At 35.6% G+C, this 17,126-nt stretch overlaps 1 protein-coding gene across 1 annotated transcript in view; it reads right to left on the bottom strand.

Annotated features, from left to right (window-relative positions):
* Positions 1-208: 208 nt before the first annotated feature.
* Positions 209-17,126, bottom strand: part of LOC137399934 (multidrug resistance-associated protein 1-like) — a 78,295-nt gene continuing 61,377 nt past the window's right edge. Inside the window, exons 16-24 of the mRNA XM_068086199.1 lie at positions 16,199-16,369; positions 15,630-15,769; positions 12,150-12,349; positions 7,509-7,647; positions 5,108-5,241; positions 4,032-4,302; positions 3,503-3,669; positions 3,105-3,299; positions 209-633 (exon numbers count right to left, since the gene is read on the bottom strand). Coding sequence (XP_067942300.1) covers positions 519-633; positions 3,105-3,299; positions 3,503-3,669; positions 4,032-4,302; positions 5,108-5,241; positions 7,509-7,647; positions 12,150-12,349; positions 15,630-15,769; positions 16,199-16,369 — 1,532 coding nt within the window. The 3' untranslated portion in view covers positions 209-518. The remainder of the gene's footprint in view (positions 634-3,104; positions 3,300-3,502; positions 3,670-4,031; positions 4,303-5,107; positions 5,242-7,508; positions 7,648-12,149; positions 12,350-15,629; positions 15,770-16,198; positions 16,370-17,126) is intronic.

Here is a 17,126-nt window from a genome sequence, read left to right as displayed (position 1 = left end):
TACAGAAATTATGCCAATACTTAAATCTAGTGTTTGACTTTAGAGTGGTTACATTGTTTAGTTCTTGCATAAATTTAATCTCGCAAGACACCCACAGAGACCCTTTGATGGGTTGATTTGCAGCACCGAGGCAAGCTGACAACCTTGTTTGGCTTGATAAATCTTCCAGTAGACTTGGTCACCTTTTTTATACCGCCTTAACGTCTCATTAAAAACTAGAGGTTTCAAAAACAGCCTTTTTTTTAATAGTTCATGTTCATTATAAAATGTACTATAATATACCAGTATATTATAGTGTATATAAAATAGCACAGATAAAAAAGCATTGATTGGAGTAATGAGCGTCTATATGGCAACTTCACTAAGCTACTTGGGGTGTGTTGTATACATGTATAATAATGTGTGTGCATAATTAGCTGAACACCATATAAATTGAGCTGATAGTTGCAATCATTTAGCAATAGCGTTGTACTACTATGTACTACTATGGTGTATTTGCGTGCAAGGGCTGACAGCAATTAAGAGACTATTCCAGCTTCTTTTGCCATCGAATAAAATAGACTCAGCTTGTTTTCGAGGAGAACCTGTGGACTATCAAACTCGGCGACGTGACCTTCACTCATAACCATAATCCTACAAACATAGAAATCATGTCTAAGAACGTGATAAGCCTATTTTTTAACTTTAATACATAGGCACCTCTTTGGCATGGCTAGCAGGATGCCAAAAAACTGCCTGTATCATAAAAACAAAGGCTGCACCGAAAGTGATAAAAAATTTAACAAATGTCTTGAACTCCAAGGCGTTTTAAAAATGTTTCGCAAGAAAGAGCACGTCTCAGACTCACTTGAATGTATATTTTCTCCGTAATTTCATAAAACAAATAAAAAGGTGAACCTAAGTCTAGTGACAACATATAACTGATACAGCAAAGTAACTAACACAACATTCATACATATAACTGATCTACTACAGTCTATGACGGTATTTCTATGATGGTAAGTCTATGACAGTATTAAAACTGACTCATCATCGTACATGATGGAATATAACTAACATATCGCAGCACATGATATCAAGTACTAACCTATCACATAATATATAACTAACCAATATGGCACATAACTAATATAACTAACTGGGTATAGCCAATGATAGTAAATGATGAATCTATCACAGTTCATCTATATATATATATAATATATATATAAAAATATAAATAATATATATATTATATATATATAATAATAAATCTCAATGTTTGTTGTTTGTCTGTCATTTGTATGTCCAGTTATAGCGATAAAGTTTTAGTAATGAATAGTACTGGATTTGAACTCTCGACATTCAAATCGCAAGTCTACTAACAGCAGGCGTAACAACAACGCTAAGCCAATCTTATCACACCCATCGCTCTTACCATATACAATACAATAGTTTTGTGATTGCACACGCCAATTTAATACAGTGCGCCCTCGTGTTGGGATGCCCTAGTTATAAGATTTTTTTCGCCTTGCTATATAGAACACAATGTTTTTTCGTTGATTTTGTCTTCGCCATAAGAGGACGAAATCTTTTTCGAATTTTTTCCGCCATACCGATATCAACGAGAACTTCTCTCAAAATTAAATTTGACAGTCGGTGTACTGATTACAACGAAATAACGAAAATTCCAATATGCTATTTGCCGAAATCTCTCCCACAACGCCTGAAAGAGATATGATGCTCACTCTCTATCTCAGTTCAGCATTATTCGTTATAAGTTATAGTAAAAATGAAACCAAAATCGGTGATAAAATTTTAGCCTACGCCAATGTTGAAGTTTAGTAAAATAATACTAAAACTTAATTTTAAGCAAGTTTTTCCTAAGCTAAATTCATTTAAGTTAAATTCAACGCTTATGTTATATGTCTATCTTAAAGGTAAGAGCTTCCCTCGGTACGTACTGTACCGTGGGGAGTACGATAGTACAATATAATGTTACATTTTCTTGCAGATCATAACCACTAAATACGCTAAAATTACTCAAGGTAACTAGAATTACTAAGGTTAACATATTGTTACTAATTTTTAATATGTGCAGTACATATATAAAATTTTGATGATTTTTTACCAGGGGGTGTTTCCATTAATTAATTACAATGGGTTTCTATACGATACGACATGTTTGCCTTACGATGCCAACACTAAAACGAATTAAAATCATAATTGCATACCAAATTGTTTTTCATTGTAATCGTTACAGTTGTTTGAAAAAGTTTAAAAACCTTTACAGCTGTTTTATTTTTCTCTTAACTTATTTAAACTGCACAAAACACTTTTCTCATGAGATGAAGTTTGAAAGGTAGAGTGGTAACTGTTGTTATATGTTAAATGAAAATAAATTACCATGGCAACGCCGGGCATTCAGCTTAGTGACAGTGTATTACTAACTTCTCATAGTAAATTACTAACATATCACAGCATGGAATGACTAACCACAATGACAAACAACTAACCAAGATGATATACAACTAACCTATCACAGAACACGATAGTAAATTGCTAACCTATGGCAGTCGACGATAATAATTTACTAACCTATCACAGACCACGATAGTAATTTACTAACCTACCACAGACCACGATAGTAATTTACTAACCTATCACAGACCACGATAGTAATTTACTAACTTATCACAGACCACGATAGTAATTTACTAATTTATCACAGACCACGATAGTAATTTACTAATCTATCACAGACCACGATAGTAATTTACTAATTTATCACAGACCACGATAGTAATTTACTAATCTATCACAGACCACGATAGTAATTTACTAACCTATCACAGACCACGATAGTAATTTACTAATTTATCACAGACCACGATAGTAATTTACTAATCTATCACAGACCACGATAGTAATTTACTAATTTATCACAGACCACGATAGTAATTTACTAATCTATCACAGACCTCGATAGTAATTTACTAACCTATCGCAGACCTCAATAGTAATTTACTAACCTATCACAGACCACGATAGTAATTTACTAACCTATCACAGACCACGATAGTAATTTACTAACCTATCACAGACCACGATAGTAATTTACTAACCTATCACAGTCCATGATAGTGTGCAGCCTGTGGGCAATAGTTAGAACCGTGCAATCTGAGAATTTACTTCTAATAGTCTTTTGTATGACATCATCAGTTTTCATATCAACTGCTGCTGTTGCCTCATCCATTATGAGGACCTTAGTCTTGCGGAGAAGTGCTCGGGCTAAGCAGAGCAGCTGCCTCTGACCAACGCTATAACCAATGAACTGGACACGTATTTACCGGGCAACAACCATCAACTATGATCAAAGACTTACGAATCACAAATCTTGTAGCTTCGACCCATACTTGTACATATATCCAAACACAACAGGCATGTCTAAATCCTGCGGTGTTCAACACAACGAACAAATATATTGTGGGATGAAAGAGGTGTAAAAACGTGCGCTGGTCACCTGAGATTCTGTCCTCCCTCTCCACACTCGGCAGATAACTGTTCAGGCTGCTCAGAAATAAAGCTCTTCAGTTCACATTGTTCCAGAACATTCCAGAGCTTTTCATCTGAGCTTTCAGCAAATGGGTCCAGGTTCTCTCTCACAGTGCCAGAGAATAGCATTGGATCCTGTGAGGAAGAAGTAAACATCCTCTAGAGAAAATGATTATTATTGATAGGTGGTGAACACTAGAAAGTCGTTCATTGTTTTAGTCTGATCAGAAATAAGCTACAGAAATTGTTCGAAAGACAAACCTGTTGACTGCCTTAATAGTTTTGAGATGCTACAGACATCACTATGGCTGCTGGTTAAGAAACTATCAGGTGATTAGATTGCAATGAAGCTGTCACTTATGAAACTGAACACCATCAGTGTCTATCTAATGATCTCTTGCACAAATTTATAAATTGAACAAACGCTTGCTGTGACACCACTGCCAACAAGGGCAATAGTTATTACTTGGAAGAATAGAATAGACATTGATACATACCTGCGGCAGTATTGTTAAGCTATTACGAAGTCTATGCAGCCCCAACTGAGATATGTCTACTCCATCCACTTTAATGCACCCATTCTCAGCTTCCAACATGCGAAAGAGTGAGAGTGAAAGGGAGGATTTGCCTGCCCCTGTTCTTCCTACAACTCCTACTTTCTCCTCAGGCTTTATAGTTATACTGAGATGTTTAATGGCAAGATCGAGCTCAGGGCGATATCTTGTTGAGTAGTTGTCAAATTCCAACTTGCCTGCGGATGGCCAGTCGCTGAAAGTGATAATCACACAAAGTTGACTAGCAGATCGACTACTAACAGATAAAAGAAAGATAAAATGAATAAAAATACCCTCAAATGGGCAAATTTGAAGGTAGACAATCCCGCGAATGGTTAAAATCCGCGAATGGTTAAAATCTGCAATGAATTTGTTTTGCAGATAATATCTGCAAAACAAATTCATTGCAGATTAACATATTAGTAACATCATTAACATCAGTAACATATTATGTTACTTATAGAATAGAACAGTCAAATAGAAAGTTAAACACTTGCTATACGCATGTGAAGGTTTTGCACTCTATTGCTAGCTGGTTTCGCAGATTAATTTATTCGCGTACAAATGTATATATTTCTACGAGAATAATATAGTCCGCGGAAATTAATGAAAAGACAACTTTCACGAAATATAACTCCATGAATAATATTGTCCTGTGAGGTATATGCTTTATTAAGTGCAGCGCCCAAATGATACATCTAACTTAAAGCAGACAATGTATAAACTAAGTTTCTAAACTAAGTCATCTAGAATCTCCGAGCGTTCAATTGACAGTGACGGTAAACATTGCCCTAATAGTTAAGATGATTGTAAGGATATCAACCATCTTAATGCTGTTCTAGAGATTCTGTTCAAGTGTAGCAGAGATGACTGTAAATTGAATTTCAATTTAAGAATGTAAATATTTGGTAAAAGAATGTGCAACCATATCCCAGCTTTACCAGATAATTCAGGCAGCCATCGGCCATGTAAACTTCAGCTGGTTGTAAGACTAGTCTTCAATAAGAGGCAATTATTACCTCTCTGGATTCAGGTCGGATGAACAATCGTCTTCCTTTTCTACCTCAATGTATTCCTTAATCCGTTCGATGGATACGATATTTGTTTCTACAGTGGACACTGTCCAGACGAACATGGTCATCACATCAGCTACCTAACGATAAAGCCTCAAATAATATTACTACATGATAATGGCGATCAGGTTGTAATATTATAAACATAAATTTCTAAAAATACAACAGCTTTACACAACCATCAAGTACTACAGTCACTTTCTGAATACAAAAGCTTATCAGTTCAGAATTTGCAAATTGTTGCAAATGGTAACTTTTAAGGATTATTTTGGTTGTGAAGCGTAAGAAGTGAATTTTTAAGTGCTATACTTTGAAGCACTAATATCATAGTTATAAACCAACTATTATGCATTATGTATTACAAACTAAATAACATTAACTATGTTATGCAGAGCGTTACCACATACTGAGAGTTATGATACACTGGGTGCTACTACATACGGTGTTAACATACACATTATGTGGGCATTACGTTATGAAGAACGTTACCATATACTGAGAGTTATGATACACTGGGTGCTACTACGCACAGAGTGTTAACAGACACATTATGTGGGCATTACATTATGCAGAGTGTTACGATATACTGAGTGTTATGATACACCGGGTGCTACTACAAATAGAGTGTTAACAAACACATTATGCAGGCATTACAATATGCATAGCGCTACGATATACTGCGAGTTATGAAAAACAGAGCGTTATGGTACACTCAGAGCTATGATGGCTAGAAGTTAGGATAGGCAAAGTCTAACTATACACTGTCTGTTATGATATACACGAGCATTGTGACAGACGAGTTATAATAGACAGAACATTAAAATAAACAGAATTACAATGGACAGAGAGTTACAATGAAAAGTTACAAATAGACAGAGAGTTGTGATACACAGCATTTCTATGCAAACTGTTGAAAACTAAAACCCAGCGGTCATACTACAGTGCACCCTCGAGATACGATTACCCTGATATACGATTTGTTAGCCTCACCATACGCATCTTATTTCACCATAAGAATTAAACAAAATTTTCGTCCAAGTTCAAATTTGGCAGTCGGTGTGCATATTACGTACATCAAAATAACAAAGACACCGAAATACTGTTTGCCGAAAATATTTTTACAACGCATGAAGAGACGCGATGTTCAGCAATTCTTGTGTGTAAAACAGTAATATTTTCCCTTTAAACTCATTAGCAAAGTTGGAGTTGCGATCCCTTCAAACAGAAGGTCAGTCAGTGGTCAGACAACGTCTCTCACCTGCTAACAAAAATCCAATTCATCACAAAAACAGTATCGTTCGGGCTTTCTCGCCGAATTAGGTTGGAAAAGGTTTTAAACAGGTCCACAAAAGTTATAGTGAAAGCGAAGATAGAAACTGATAAGTGATAACATTTCAGTAATAAAAAGTTGAAATCCAGTAAAATAGTTCAAAATACATACTCAAACTTAGCTGTAGGTGTGTGTGTGTGTGTGTATGTGTGTGTGTGCGTGTTTAGAAAGCTAAAATTATTAGAGGTAATTTTTTGAAGGTAAGAACTCCCTATGGTATGACTGCACATAGTACATTATAATGTTACATTTTATTGCAGATAATAAGTTCATAACCACTGAATACACTAAATTCAATAAAGTAACTGTAGGTAACTATAGTTACTAGGGTTAACATACTATTTTGTTACTAATTTTTAATATGTACAGCCCTCATATAAAATTCTGACGATTTTTACCAGTGGATGTTTGCACTATATAATTACTATGGTTTCTATACCCCTACATACGATTTTTCACCATACGATGCCAACCCCGAAACAGATCAAAATCGTATCCTTAGGGTGCACATTTGAGAGAGAATAAGATAACTCCAGATTTGAGAGTCTATTCAATAACTATATTTAGTAATTATGAAAACACTAGTGGGCCTGATGGAAAGCCTGATGGATGAAGTTGGCGGGTGACATCTTGTACAGATATTCCTATTAAGGATGAAAGAAAAGCTACATACACTGCATACTGCAAACTATAATCTAGTACAAAATTGCATGTTTATGTAAACAGAAATGGATGGAAGCATAGGTTATGCATGTGGCATATCATATTTTGACACATGGTGCAGTATGGTCCTTTCGTCAATGAAGGGTATAAGCTATATATATGGCATGTTATACTTTGACACATGGTGCAGGTATTCCTATGACTAATGAAGGGTATAAGCTATGTATACGGTGCGTTATACTTTGACACATGGTGCAGGTATTCCTATCGCCTATCGCTTATAGTTGCATAAACATGACAACATAATAGTAATAATCCTTAAATAGTAATAAATATGAAATATGAAAAACTCACCTCAATGACCAGAGAGAGCACAAGGCCAGTCAAACTAGATGTCATGTGTAGGCTGGGTATCCTTACAGAAAGCACACAGAACAAAGCTGTCAGGCATAGTAGGACCCCATTGAGAGTGTACATGCGAACATCAAGCCAGCTGCAACAAAAATCATTGAGTCTAAAAAGATATAGGCCTATATGTATCTGTATATATAAAGCTAAGAGTTTGCCGTCTGTCTTCCGCTGTCTGTTTGTCTGTCCGGCTATAGCGATTAAAATCAAGCAATGAAAAATTCATATCCTAGTAGCTTTGATCTCGGAGCCTCCCGTTCACCAGGCGATAAACTAACCCATTGCAAACTAATCCTTGCACTGATATGCGAGGAATTCATTTGGCAATATGCGGCGTTTTCTCGGTTAAAATAGTGACTCTGGGTTAAGGCGCAAAGTCACTAAGGCTTGCTCTCACAGCTCTTATTAGTAACTTTAGCAACATGGATACTAACTTGCTCAAATTAGTCATTGACAATGTCCTGAGCTAATGGCAAACGACTACATTACCTGCCACTGTTTATAACATGTTTTTTTACTACCCGTGCAACGCCGGGCATTCAGTAGTATATATATAAATCTCAAAGTGTGTCATGTCTAACACTGTCTGTCCGGCTATGGCGATTATAATCTAGCAATGAAAATTGCATTTCGTACTGAATTTGAACTCATGAAGAGCGTAACAGCAAGTTTGTAAACAAGCGCACCAACCACAAGGCCACACTGTTGTTACCATTACTGCCACATTACCGTTATTACCACATTACAGTCTGTTACCATTACTGTATACCATTTTCTCGATTGCACACGCCAAATTATTAATTAATACAGTGCGCCCACAGGTCGTGATGCCCCTGTTATAAGATGTTTTCGTCTTACTCTAAGAAACACGATGCTTTTTCATTTTCGTCATACTAAGGCGAATTTGTTTTTCGCATCAACATCATATATCAACAAAAAACTTCTGTAGAAATTCAAATTTAACAGTTGGTGTACTGATTACAACAAGATAAAAAAATTTTGATATGCTATTCACCAAAATCCCTCCCACAACGCCTGAAAGAAATACACATTGCTCGGTATCTCAGTTCAGCGTTATTCGTTATAGGTTATAGGAAAAATGGATACAAAAACAAATAAGTGATAAATTGTTAGTTGAAAGTTAAAGATTAGTTAAGTGAAATACATACGAAAACCTTTAAGTATGTGTTTAGCAAACTAAATTTATTTAACTTGAATTCAACGTTCATATTATACATCTGTTTTAAAGGTAATTACTCTCCAAGGTACTTACTGCACGTAGTACATTGTGATGTTACAGTTTCTTGCAGATCATAACCGCAGAATACGCTAAAGTTACTGTGGGTAACTAAAGTTACTGTAGGTAACTAAAGTTACTGTAGGTAACTAAAGTTACTGTAGGTAACTATAGTTACTGTAGGTAACTAAAGTTACTGTAGGTAACTAAAGTTACTGTAGGTAACTTTAGTTACTGTAGGTAACTTTAGTTACTGTAGGTAACTTTAGTTACTGTAGGTAACTACAGTTACTGTAGGTAACTAAAGTTACTGTAGGTAACTAAAGTTACTGTAGGTAACTAAAGCTACTGTAGGTAACTAAAGTTACTGTAGGTAACTAAAGTTACTGTAGGTAACTATAGTTACTGTAGGTAACTAAAGTTACTGTAGGTAACTATAGTTACTGTAGGTAACTAAAGCTACTGTAGGTAACTAAAGTTACTGTAGGTAACTAAAGTTACTGTAGGTAACTAAAGTTACTGTAGGTAACTATAGTTACTGTAGGTAACTAAAGTTACTGTAGGTAACTTTAGTTACTGTAGGTAACTTTAGTTACTGTAGGTAACTACAGTTACTGTAGGTAACTAAAGTTACTGTAGGTAACTAAAGTTACTGTAGGTAACTAAAGCTACTGTAGGTAACTAAAGTTACTGTAGGTAACTAAAGTTACTGTAGGTAACTATAGTTACTGTAGGTAACTAAAGTTACTGTAGGTAACTAAAGTTACTGTAGGTAACTAAAGTTACTGTAGGTAACTATAGTTACTGTAGGTAACTAAAGTTACTGTAGGTAACTTTAGTTACTGTAGGTAACTTTAGTTACTGTAGGTAACTACAGTTACTGTAGGTAACTAAAGTTACTGTAGGTAACTAAAGTTACTGTAGGTAACTATAGTTACTTACAGTAACTAAAGTTACTGTAGGTAACTATAGTTACTGTAGGTAACTAAAGTTACTGTAGGTAAGTTATCTCCGGTTAGCATATTGTTCAGTTACTAATTTTTAATATTAGCAGTACGTATATAAAATTTTGACGATTTTTACCAGGGGGTGTTTCCATTAGTTAATTACTATGGGTTTCATACTATGGTGTTTGCATTAGATTCGTTTGGTGTCTGTCTAGCTGTCTGTCTAGCTATAGCAATTAAAATCTAGGAATGAAAAAATCCACATCGCAAAAGATTTTATTTCGGCACCTCCGTTCACAAGATAAGCTAACTCATTAAGCTACACAGGATGCAATGGATTCATCGGGCGATATGAGTCATTATCTGGGTTAAAATATGCATAGCTTTAGTGACTCTGTGTTACGCGCAACGTCACTAAAGCTTGCTCTCACGGTTTTTATTAGCAAGTTTAGAAATACGGATACTAGCTTAATCAAATAGTGGCTTATAAATAGTGGCAGTACCTGCCACTATTTATAAGCTATTTTTAATACCCACGCAACACCGGACATTCGGCTAATGTATATGTAAATAGTTGATGCTCCAACAACGTAAATAATCCATTCTAATATCGATTACATTAAAGGGAATTTATGTGATACAAACTGTAAAATACATGTTAATAGCCTAAAATCTTTCTAAGCTCACTTCTTTGGCCCTTCAAAATGAAAAAGCTACATTTAACTTTTTAATTTAATGAGTGTACAGTAACTGTGGTATTGTACAGTAACTGTGGTATTGTACAGTAACTGTGGTATTGTACAGTAACTGTGGTATTGTACAGTAACTGTGGTATTGTACAGTAACTGTGGTGTTGTACAGTAACTGTGGTATTGTACAGTAACTATGGTATTGTACAGTAACTGTGGTATTATACAGTAACTGTGGTATTGTACAGTAACTGTGGTAGTGTACAGTAACTGTGGTATTGTACAGTAACTGTGGTATTGTACAGTAACTGTGGTATTATACAGTAACTGTGGTATTGTACAGTAACTGTGGTATTGTACAGTAACTGTGGTATTGTACAGTAACTGTGGTATTGTACAGTAACTGTGGTAGTGTACAGTAACTGTGGTATTGTACAGTAACTGTGGTATTGTACAGTAACTGTGGTATTGTACAGTAACTGTGGTATTATATTGTACAGTAACTGTGGTATTGTACAGTAACTGTGGTATTGTACAGTAACTGTGGTATTATATTGTACAGTAACTGTGGTATTATATTGTACAGTAACTGTGGTATTGTACAGTAACTGTGGTATTGTACAGTAACTGTGGTATTATATTGTACAGTAACTGTGGTATTATATTGTACAGTAACTGTGGTATTGTACAGTAACTGTGGTATTGTACAGTAACTGTGGTAGTGTACAGTAACTGTGGTATTGTATTGTACAGTAACTGTGGTATTGTATTGTACAGTAACTGTGGTATTGTATTGTACAGTAACTGTGGTATTGTCCAGTAACTGTGGTATTGTACAGTAACTGTGGTATTGTATTGTATAGTAACTGTGGTATTGTATAGTAACTGTGGTATTGTATAGTAACTGTGGTATTGTATAGTAACTGTGGTATTGTACAGTAACTGTGGTATTATACAGTAACTGTGGTATTGTACAGTAACTGTGGTATTGTATAGTAACTGTGGTATTGTACAGTAACTGTGGTATTGTATAGTAACTGTGGTATTGTACAGTAACTGTGGTATTGTATAGTAACTGTGGTATTGTATAGTAACTGTGGTATTGCATAGTAACTGTGGTGTTACAGGTTTGTATCAACCACCTTTTCTTTTTTCTTATCACTTACAGTCGGTTCAGGGTCAATTATTACAAAAATTTTACGTTAAGTAAAGGGGAGCGCACACATTCAATAACAATTTAAACCAATTTTTTACTTTTCTCTCCACATCAACGTCTATGCTGCAAAGAAAAAGTAAAAAACGATGTACAAGTCTACAATAAAGTAAAAGAAAATATAAGAAATACCCCAGTTAGCCCTTATCTGTTATTTTCTCTCCCAATTTTCTCTCTCCATTGCGGCAGGAGAGAAAATAATGCTTTGAAGGCTAACTATCGGACTCCTAGCACTCAGATCGAAATTGAGAATTTGTACCGATTTGGTACATTATGTATTATAGAAATTCTTACATAAAACGATGCAAAAATTTTACCTAAACTCTAAGGTTCAATTGAATTTACGTAAGAGATTTACATTAGAGGGGCATCTACTGTATAGCACGACAAGAAATATTGTCGAATCTAGCTGATGTAAGTATGATAGAATATGCACCAGACCACTGAGACTAAAGCAAATGTGATCAACTACTAGCAGCCAACTACATTGTATTTACTAACCAATCAGCAAACTCATCAAAGTACTGGAAGATGTTCTGTTTCTCAATCTTATTAATATTATCATTCATGAACCTCTCCTGGTGTCCATAGGCCCGTATTGTCTGGCAGCCGTTAAGGGTCTCACTGAAGTGAGCGTATATAGGAGAGGAGGCTTTGGAAAGGAGCCTTATTAGCTGTCTAGAGGTTGCAATGTAATACCTCTAAAATATGCAACAAAGCTGATCACTTCTATTGATGCACTATAAAGGAGAGGTGCAGATCCAACTACAAGATATCTTTATGTTCAGAGATGCATTTCTAATGTACATTTGACATTACATTACATTCTAATGGCACATCGAGTTACGCAAGTGCATATCATACAGAATTCAGGTCAACATATCAAATGGCTTTGAAAAATTCTGCCAAGATGCATTTCATGTTATAAGACTGAAACACACTGACCGTAAAAACTTGACAAATTCAAACTTGTGGGTTGAATATGAATGGTTTTAGCTCTAACTTAGCAATGAGTAAGTATTTCAGGACTTGTGAACAGAGTGTAGACTTAACAATGAGTCAGTCTTTCAGGACTTGTGAACAGAGTGTAGACTTAACAATGAGTAAGTATTTCAGGACTTGTGAACAGAGTGTAGACTTAGCAATGAGTAAGTATTTCAGGATTTGTGAACAGAGTGTAGACTTAACAATGAGTAAGTATTTCAGGACTTGTGAACAGAGTGTAGACTTAGCAATGAGTAAGTATTTCAGGATTTGTGAACAGAGTGTAGAATTACCAATGAGTAAGTATTTCAGGACTTGTGAACAGAGTGTAGACTTACCAATGAGTAAGTATTTCAGGACTTGTGAACAGAGTGTAGACTTAACAATGAGTAAGTATTTCAGGACTTGTGAACAGAGTGTAGACTTAGCAATGAGTAAGTATTTCAGGACTTGTGAACAGAGTGTAGACTTAGCAATGAGTAAGTATTTCAGGACTTGTGAACAGAGTGTAGACTTAGCAATGAGTAAGTATTTCAGGACTTGTGAACAGAGTGTAGACTTAGCGATGAGTAAGTATTTCAGGATTTGTGAACAGAGTGTAGACTTAGCGATGAGTAAGTATTTCAGGATTTGTAAACAGAGTGTAGACTTAACAATGAGTAAGTATTTCAGGACTTGTGAACAGAGTGTAGACTTAGCGATGAGTAAGTATTTCAGGATTTGTGAACAGAGTGTAGACTTAGCAATGCAAAAGTTTTGAGGTAAAATGATTAAACTTAATTTAAATTACATGAGATATAGTTTAAATTAACTCAATTTATAGATTTTTCATCATTTTTGTTAAATTTTTACCAATTTGATTACTTTCAGTTACAAAACTGTCAAGTTTCCAGATCTTGAGATACAAAGTCTCCAAATTACTTTGTATCTCAAGATAAATACTGGCTGATATTTTGTCGTACATCAAAAAATTTGTATGTAAAGGTTTGATTATAATTTATATTTTTCCTCCGTTTATATTTTTCCCCCAGCTTTCGCTACAATGTATATTTGAGGTAGCTGTTGCACGTATGCTAAGCTGTGGAATGACTTCAATGAATTACAATGTATTCTTATGGAAATTATTTGGCTCAACATAAAACAGTTTTATGCTAAACAGGTCTGTGGTCAAACCTCTGCAGATATTTAACTATTTCAACATGCTAAACAGGTCTGTGGTCAAACCTCTGCAGATATTTAACTATTTCAACATGCTAAACAGGTCTGTGGTCAAACCTCTGCAGATATTTAACTGTTTTATCATGCTAAACAGGTCTGTGGCCAAACCTCTGCAGATATTTAACTATTTCAACATGCTAAACAGGTCTGTGGTCAAACCTCTGCAGATATTTAACTGTTTTGTCATGCTAAACAGGTCTGTGGTCAAACCTCTGCAGATATTTAACTATTTCAACATGCTAAACAGGTCTGTGGTCAAACCTCTGCAGATATTTAACTATTTCAACATGCTAAACAGGTCTGTGGTCAAACCTCTGCAGATATTTAACTGTTTTATCATGCTAAACAGGTCTGTGGCCAAACCTCTGCAGATATTTAACTATTTCAACATGCTAAACAGGTCTGTGGTCAAACCTCTGCAGATATTTAACTGTTTTGTCATGCTAAACAGGTCTGTGGTCAAACCTCTGCAGATATTTAACTATTTCAACATGCTAAACAGGTCTGTGGTCAAACCTCTGCAGATATTTAACTATTTCAACATGCTAAACAGGTCTGTGGTCAAACCTCTGCAGATATTTAACTGTTTTATCATGCTAAACAGGTCTGTGGCCAAACCTCTGCAGATATTTAACTATTTCAACATGCTAAACAGGTCTGTGGTCAAACCTCTGCAGATATTTAACTGTTTTGTCATGCTAAACAGGTCTGTGGTCAAACCTCTGCAGATATTTAACTATTTCAACATGCTAAACAGGTCTGTGGTCAAACCTCTGCAGATATTCAACTATTTCAACATGCTAAACAGGTCTGTGGTCAAACCTCTGCAGATAATTAACTATTTCAACATGCTAAGCAGGTCTGTGGTCAAACCTCTGCAGATATTTAACTGTTTTATCATGCTAAACAGGTCTGTGGTCAAACCTCTGCAGATATTTAACTATTTTAACATGCTCAACAGGTCTGTGGTCAAACGTCTGCAGATATTTAACTATTTCAACATGCTAAGCAGGTCTGTGGTCAAACCTCTATGCAAATAATTAACTATTTTAACTTAAACGGCATCGTTGAATTGTTATTTTCATAAAATAGACACCCATGCGCTCAGACCACGATTGTGACTACTTTGTGTTGATATCAGCCATATGCCACCAACAAAAATAAACATTGCACCCATTGTGTGAGTTTGGCTGATGACAAGTCAAATTACAGTTAGACAAAAATACATCAAATCCCATGAATATGCAACATTTTCTCTATCAAGAGGAATAGTTTAGCTGAAGTGAGCTGCGTAATGGACTATCAACCACCAATCAAACCAACTGCACAAACAGACTCGTTCAATTGATTTGTTCACTGTCGATGCCTGACACAGTAAATTTACCACTTTACTAGGTAAAAAGGCTAAAAATGGATCCTCTAGCATAGCCCTGCTTCCTGTCAGCATTGTAAATCTTCTATTGCCTACTTAAAACAATGAGCCAACGCATCATTGTCATGTGGCAGCCTTATATGAGTCTGTAGAGTGCAAGACTAGACCTGATAGCAAAGGTGCAGCTTTCTACACATATGCAAACAGCGACTTCAATGAATACACAGAGTACACTGGTAATCAAAACTTGCTTGCTGACACGTTAATAGCTTGCACTTTTAGCAATACAGGCACATCTGACAGTATACGGTAACTATGGAGGAATTGATGAGGAAGCAAACATAGCGGAACTGTGTCAGCATAGCTAACAAAATACACTAACAAGTATTTTGTTATTAAAGCCTTACCTGGACATAAACATAGACAGCGATTGTTGGTATGACAGCTAATGTAAACAAAGGGGTGGTGTAGATTATTCCTCCGATGCTAACCAACAAACCGACAAGCATTACAGCCATTTGCAGCAGTGACCAGCCAAGCTGGTTATCTGAAAAAGAAAAGACACATATTTGTACCATGTTCAGCTTGGTTCCCATTAACCAGTCCAGGGATCTAAAATCTCAGACCGTTTGGGTAGACCAGTTTCTTCATGGGAATAGTATTTTAACCTGCCTTCTACTGTCATGGTCGTTCCATTTCAGTTGATGGTCTGAACCAAGTGATGAATTGATTGAGAATTGTAATTCAGTAAACAATGGCACAAAATTATAGGATTTAATTTACAGAACATGTAAAACTCTAGCGGGTGCATTGACTCTATGAATATCAATATTTACGTCCAAAGACTTACGCAGTTGAAAGCAAAGACAGCAGGTTTTGTGTACAGAACCAAAACTAAAGGGACCACCAGACAAAGAGAAGTATAAAATTGCTTCCATTCTATGACTGTCAGTAAACAGGGTTTACTATGACTCACCAACAATATCGACATCTTTGGAGAAGCGATTGAGGATCATTCCTAGTGGCTTGATCTCAAAGAAAAGAATCTTAGCCTTAAGTATGTTGTTAAGTAGAGACTTGTGTAGGTTGCTACTAGCTTGGCAGAAACAGTAAGCAGCTAGTAGGGTGTAACTCAACACCGTCAACACTGAAATACATAAAGGAAGAAAAATAACAAAAACATTTTTCCTGATTATTATTATACTATATTAGTTTTTTACGTAGTTCTATATAGTTGACATGCTTTAACTCAGTGCGTTCCACGACCTGCAGTGCGGCTCAAAACAGCGTTTGCGTACAGCGTTGCGTACGGCCATGAGCCGAGTGATTTCAGTAGGATTCAGTTCGCTAACAAAAAATAAAATGTTTCTAGTGAGTAGTTAATTGCTTAGCTTACTATGTCTGTACTTGAAGAAGAACTTCCACAAAATTTTAGTAGATTTTATTAGAAAGTATCGGTATTTCTCTATCATTTGCGATTGTTTTAGATGTTTGACATAATCTGACTGCCAGGATGTTTCAAGTTTAAAATCGACAAAACTGTTAAAACGTTAAAAGCTCCACAGTTAAAACGATAAAAAAAATACATGCAAAATGACATCACTAGTTGCTATCATTGCTATAGTTGGTATTGGCTATTGCGTCCAAGCTGCAGCGTTGCGAGTTTCTATTCTGTCGGTCTCTTTGCAACTATAAACGTCATAATCACACTATCGTTTGATCTCTCTTTTGTTTTGCTCAAGTTATGTCAATTTTGATCTTGAAACATCCTGGCAGTCAGATCAACTCAAACATCAAAAACAATCACAAATGATAGAAAAATACCGACACTTTCTGATAAAATCTACTAAAATTTTGTGTAAGTTTATCTTTGAACGAATGGAATCAATCATCTGCCTGCCCTG

This window comes from Watersipora subatra, chromosome 7, assembly GCF_963576615.1.
Source record: "Watersipora subatra chromosome 7, tzWatSuba1.1, whole genome shotgun sequence".
In the NCBI taxonomy this organism is placed as follows: Eukaryota; Metazoa; Bryozoa; class Gymnolaemata; order Cheilostomatida; family Watersiporidae; genus Watersipora; species Watersipora subatra.
This window is presented reverse-complemented; position numbering and strand designations above follow the sequence as displayed.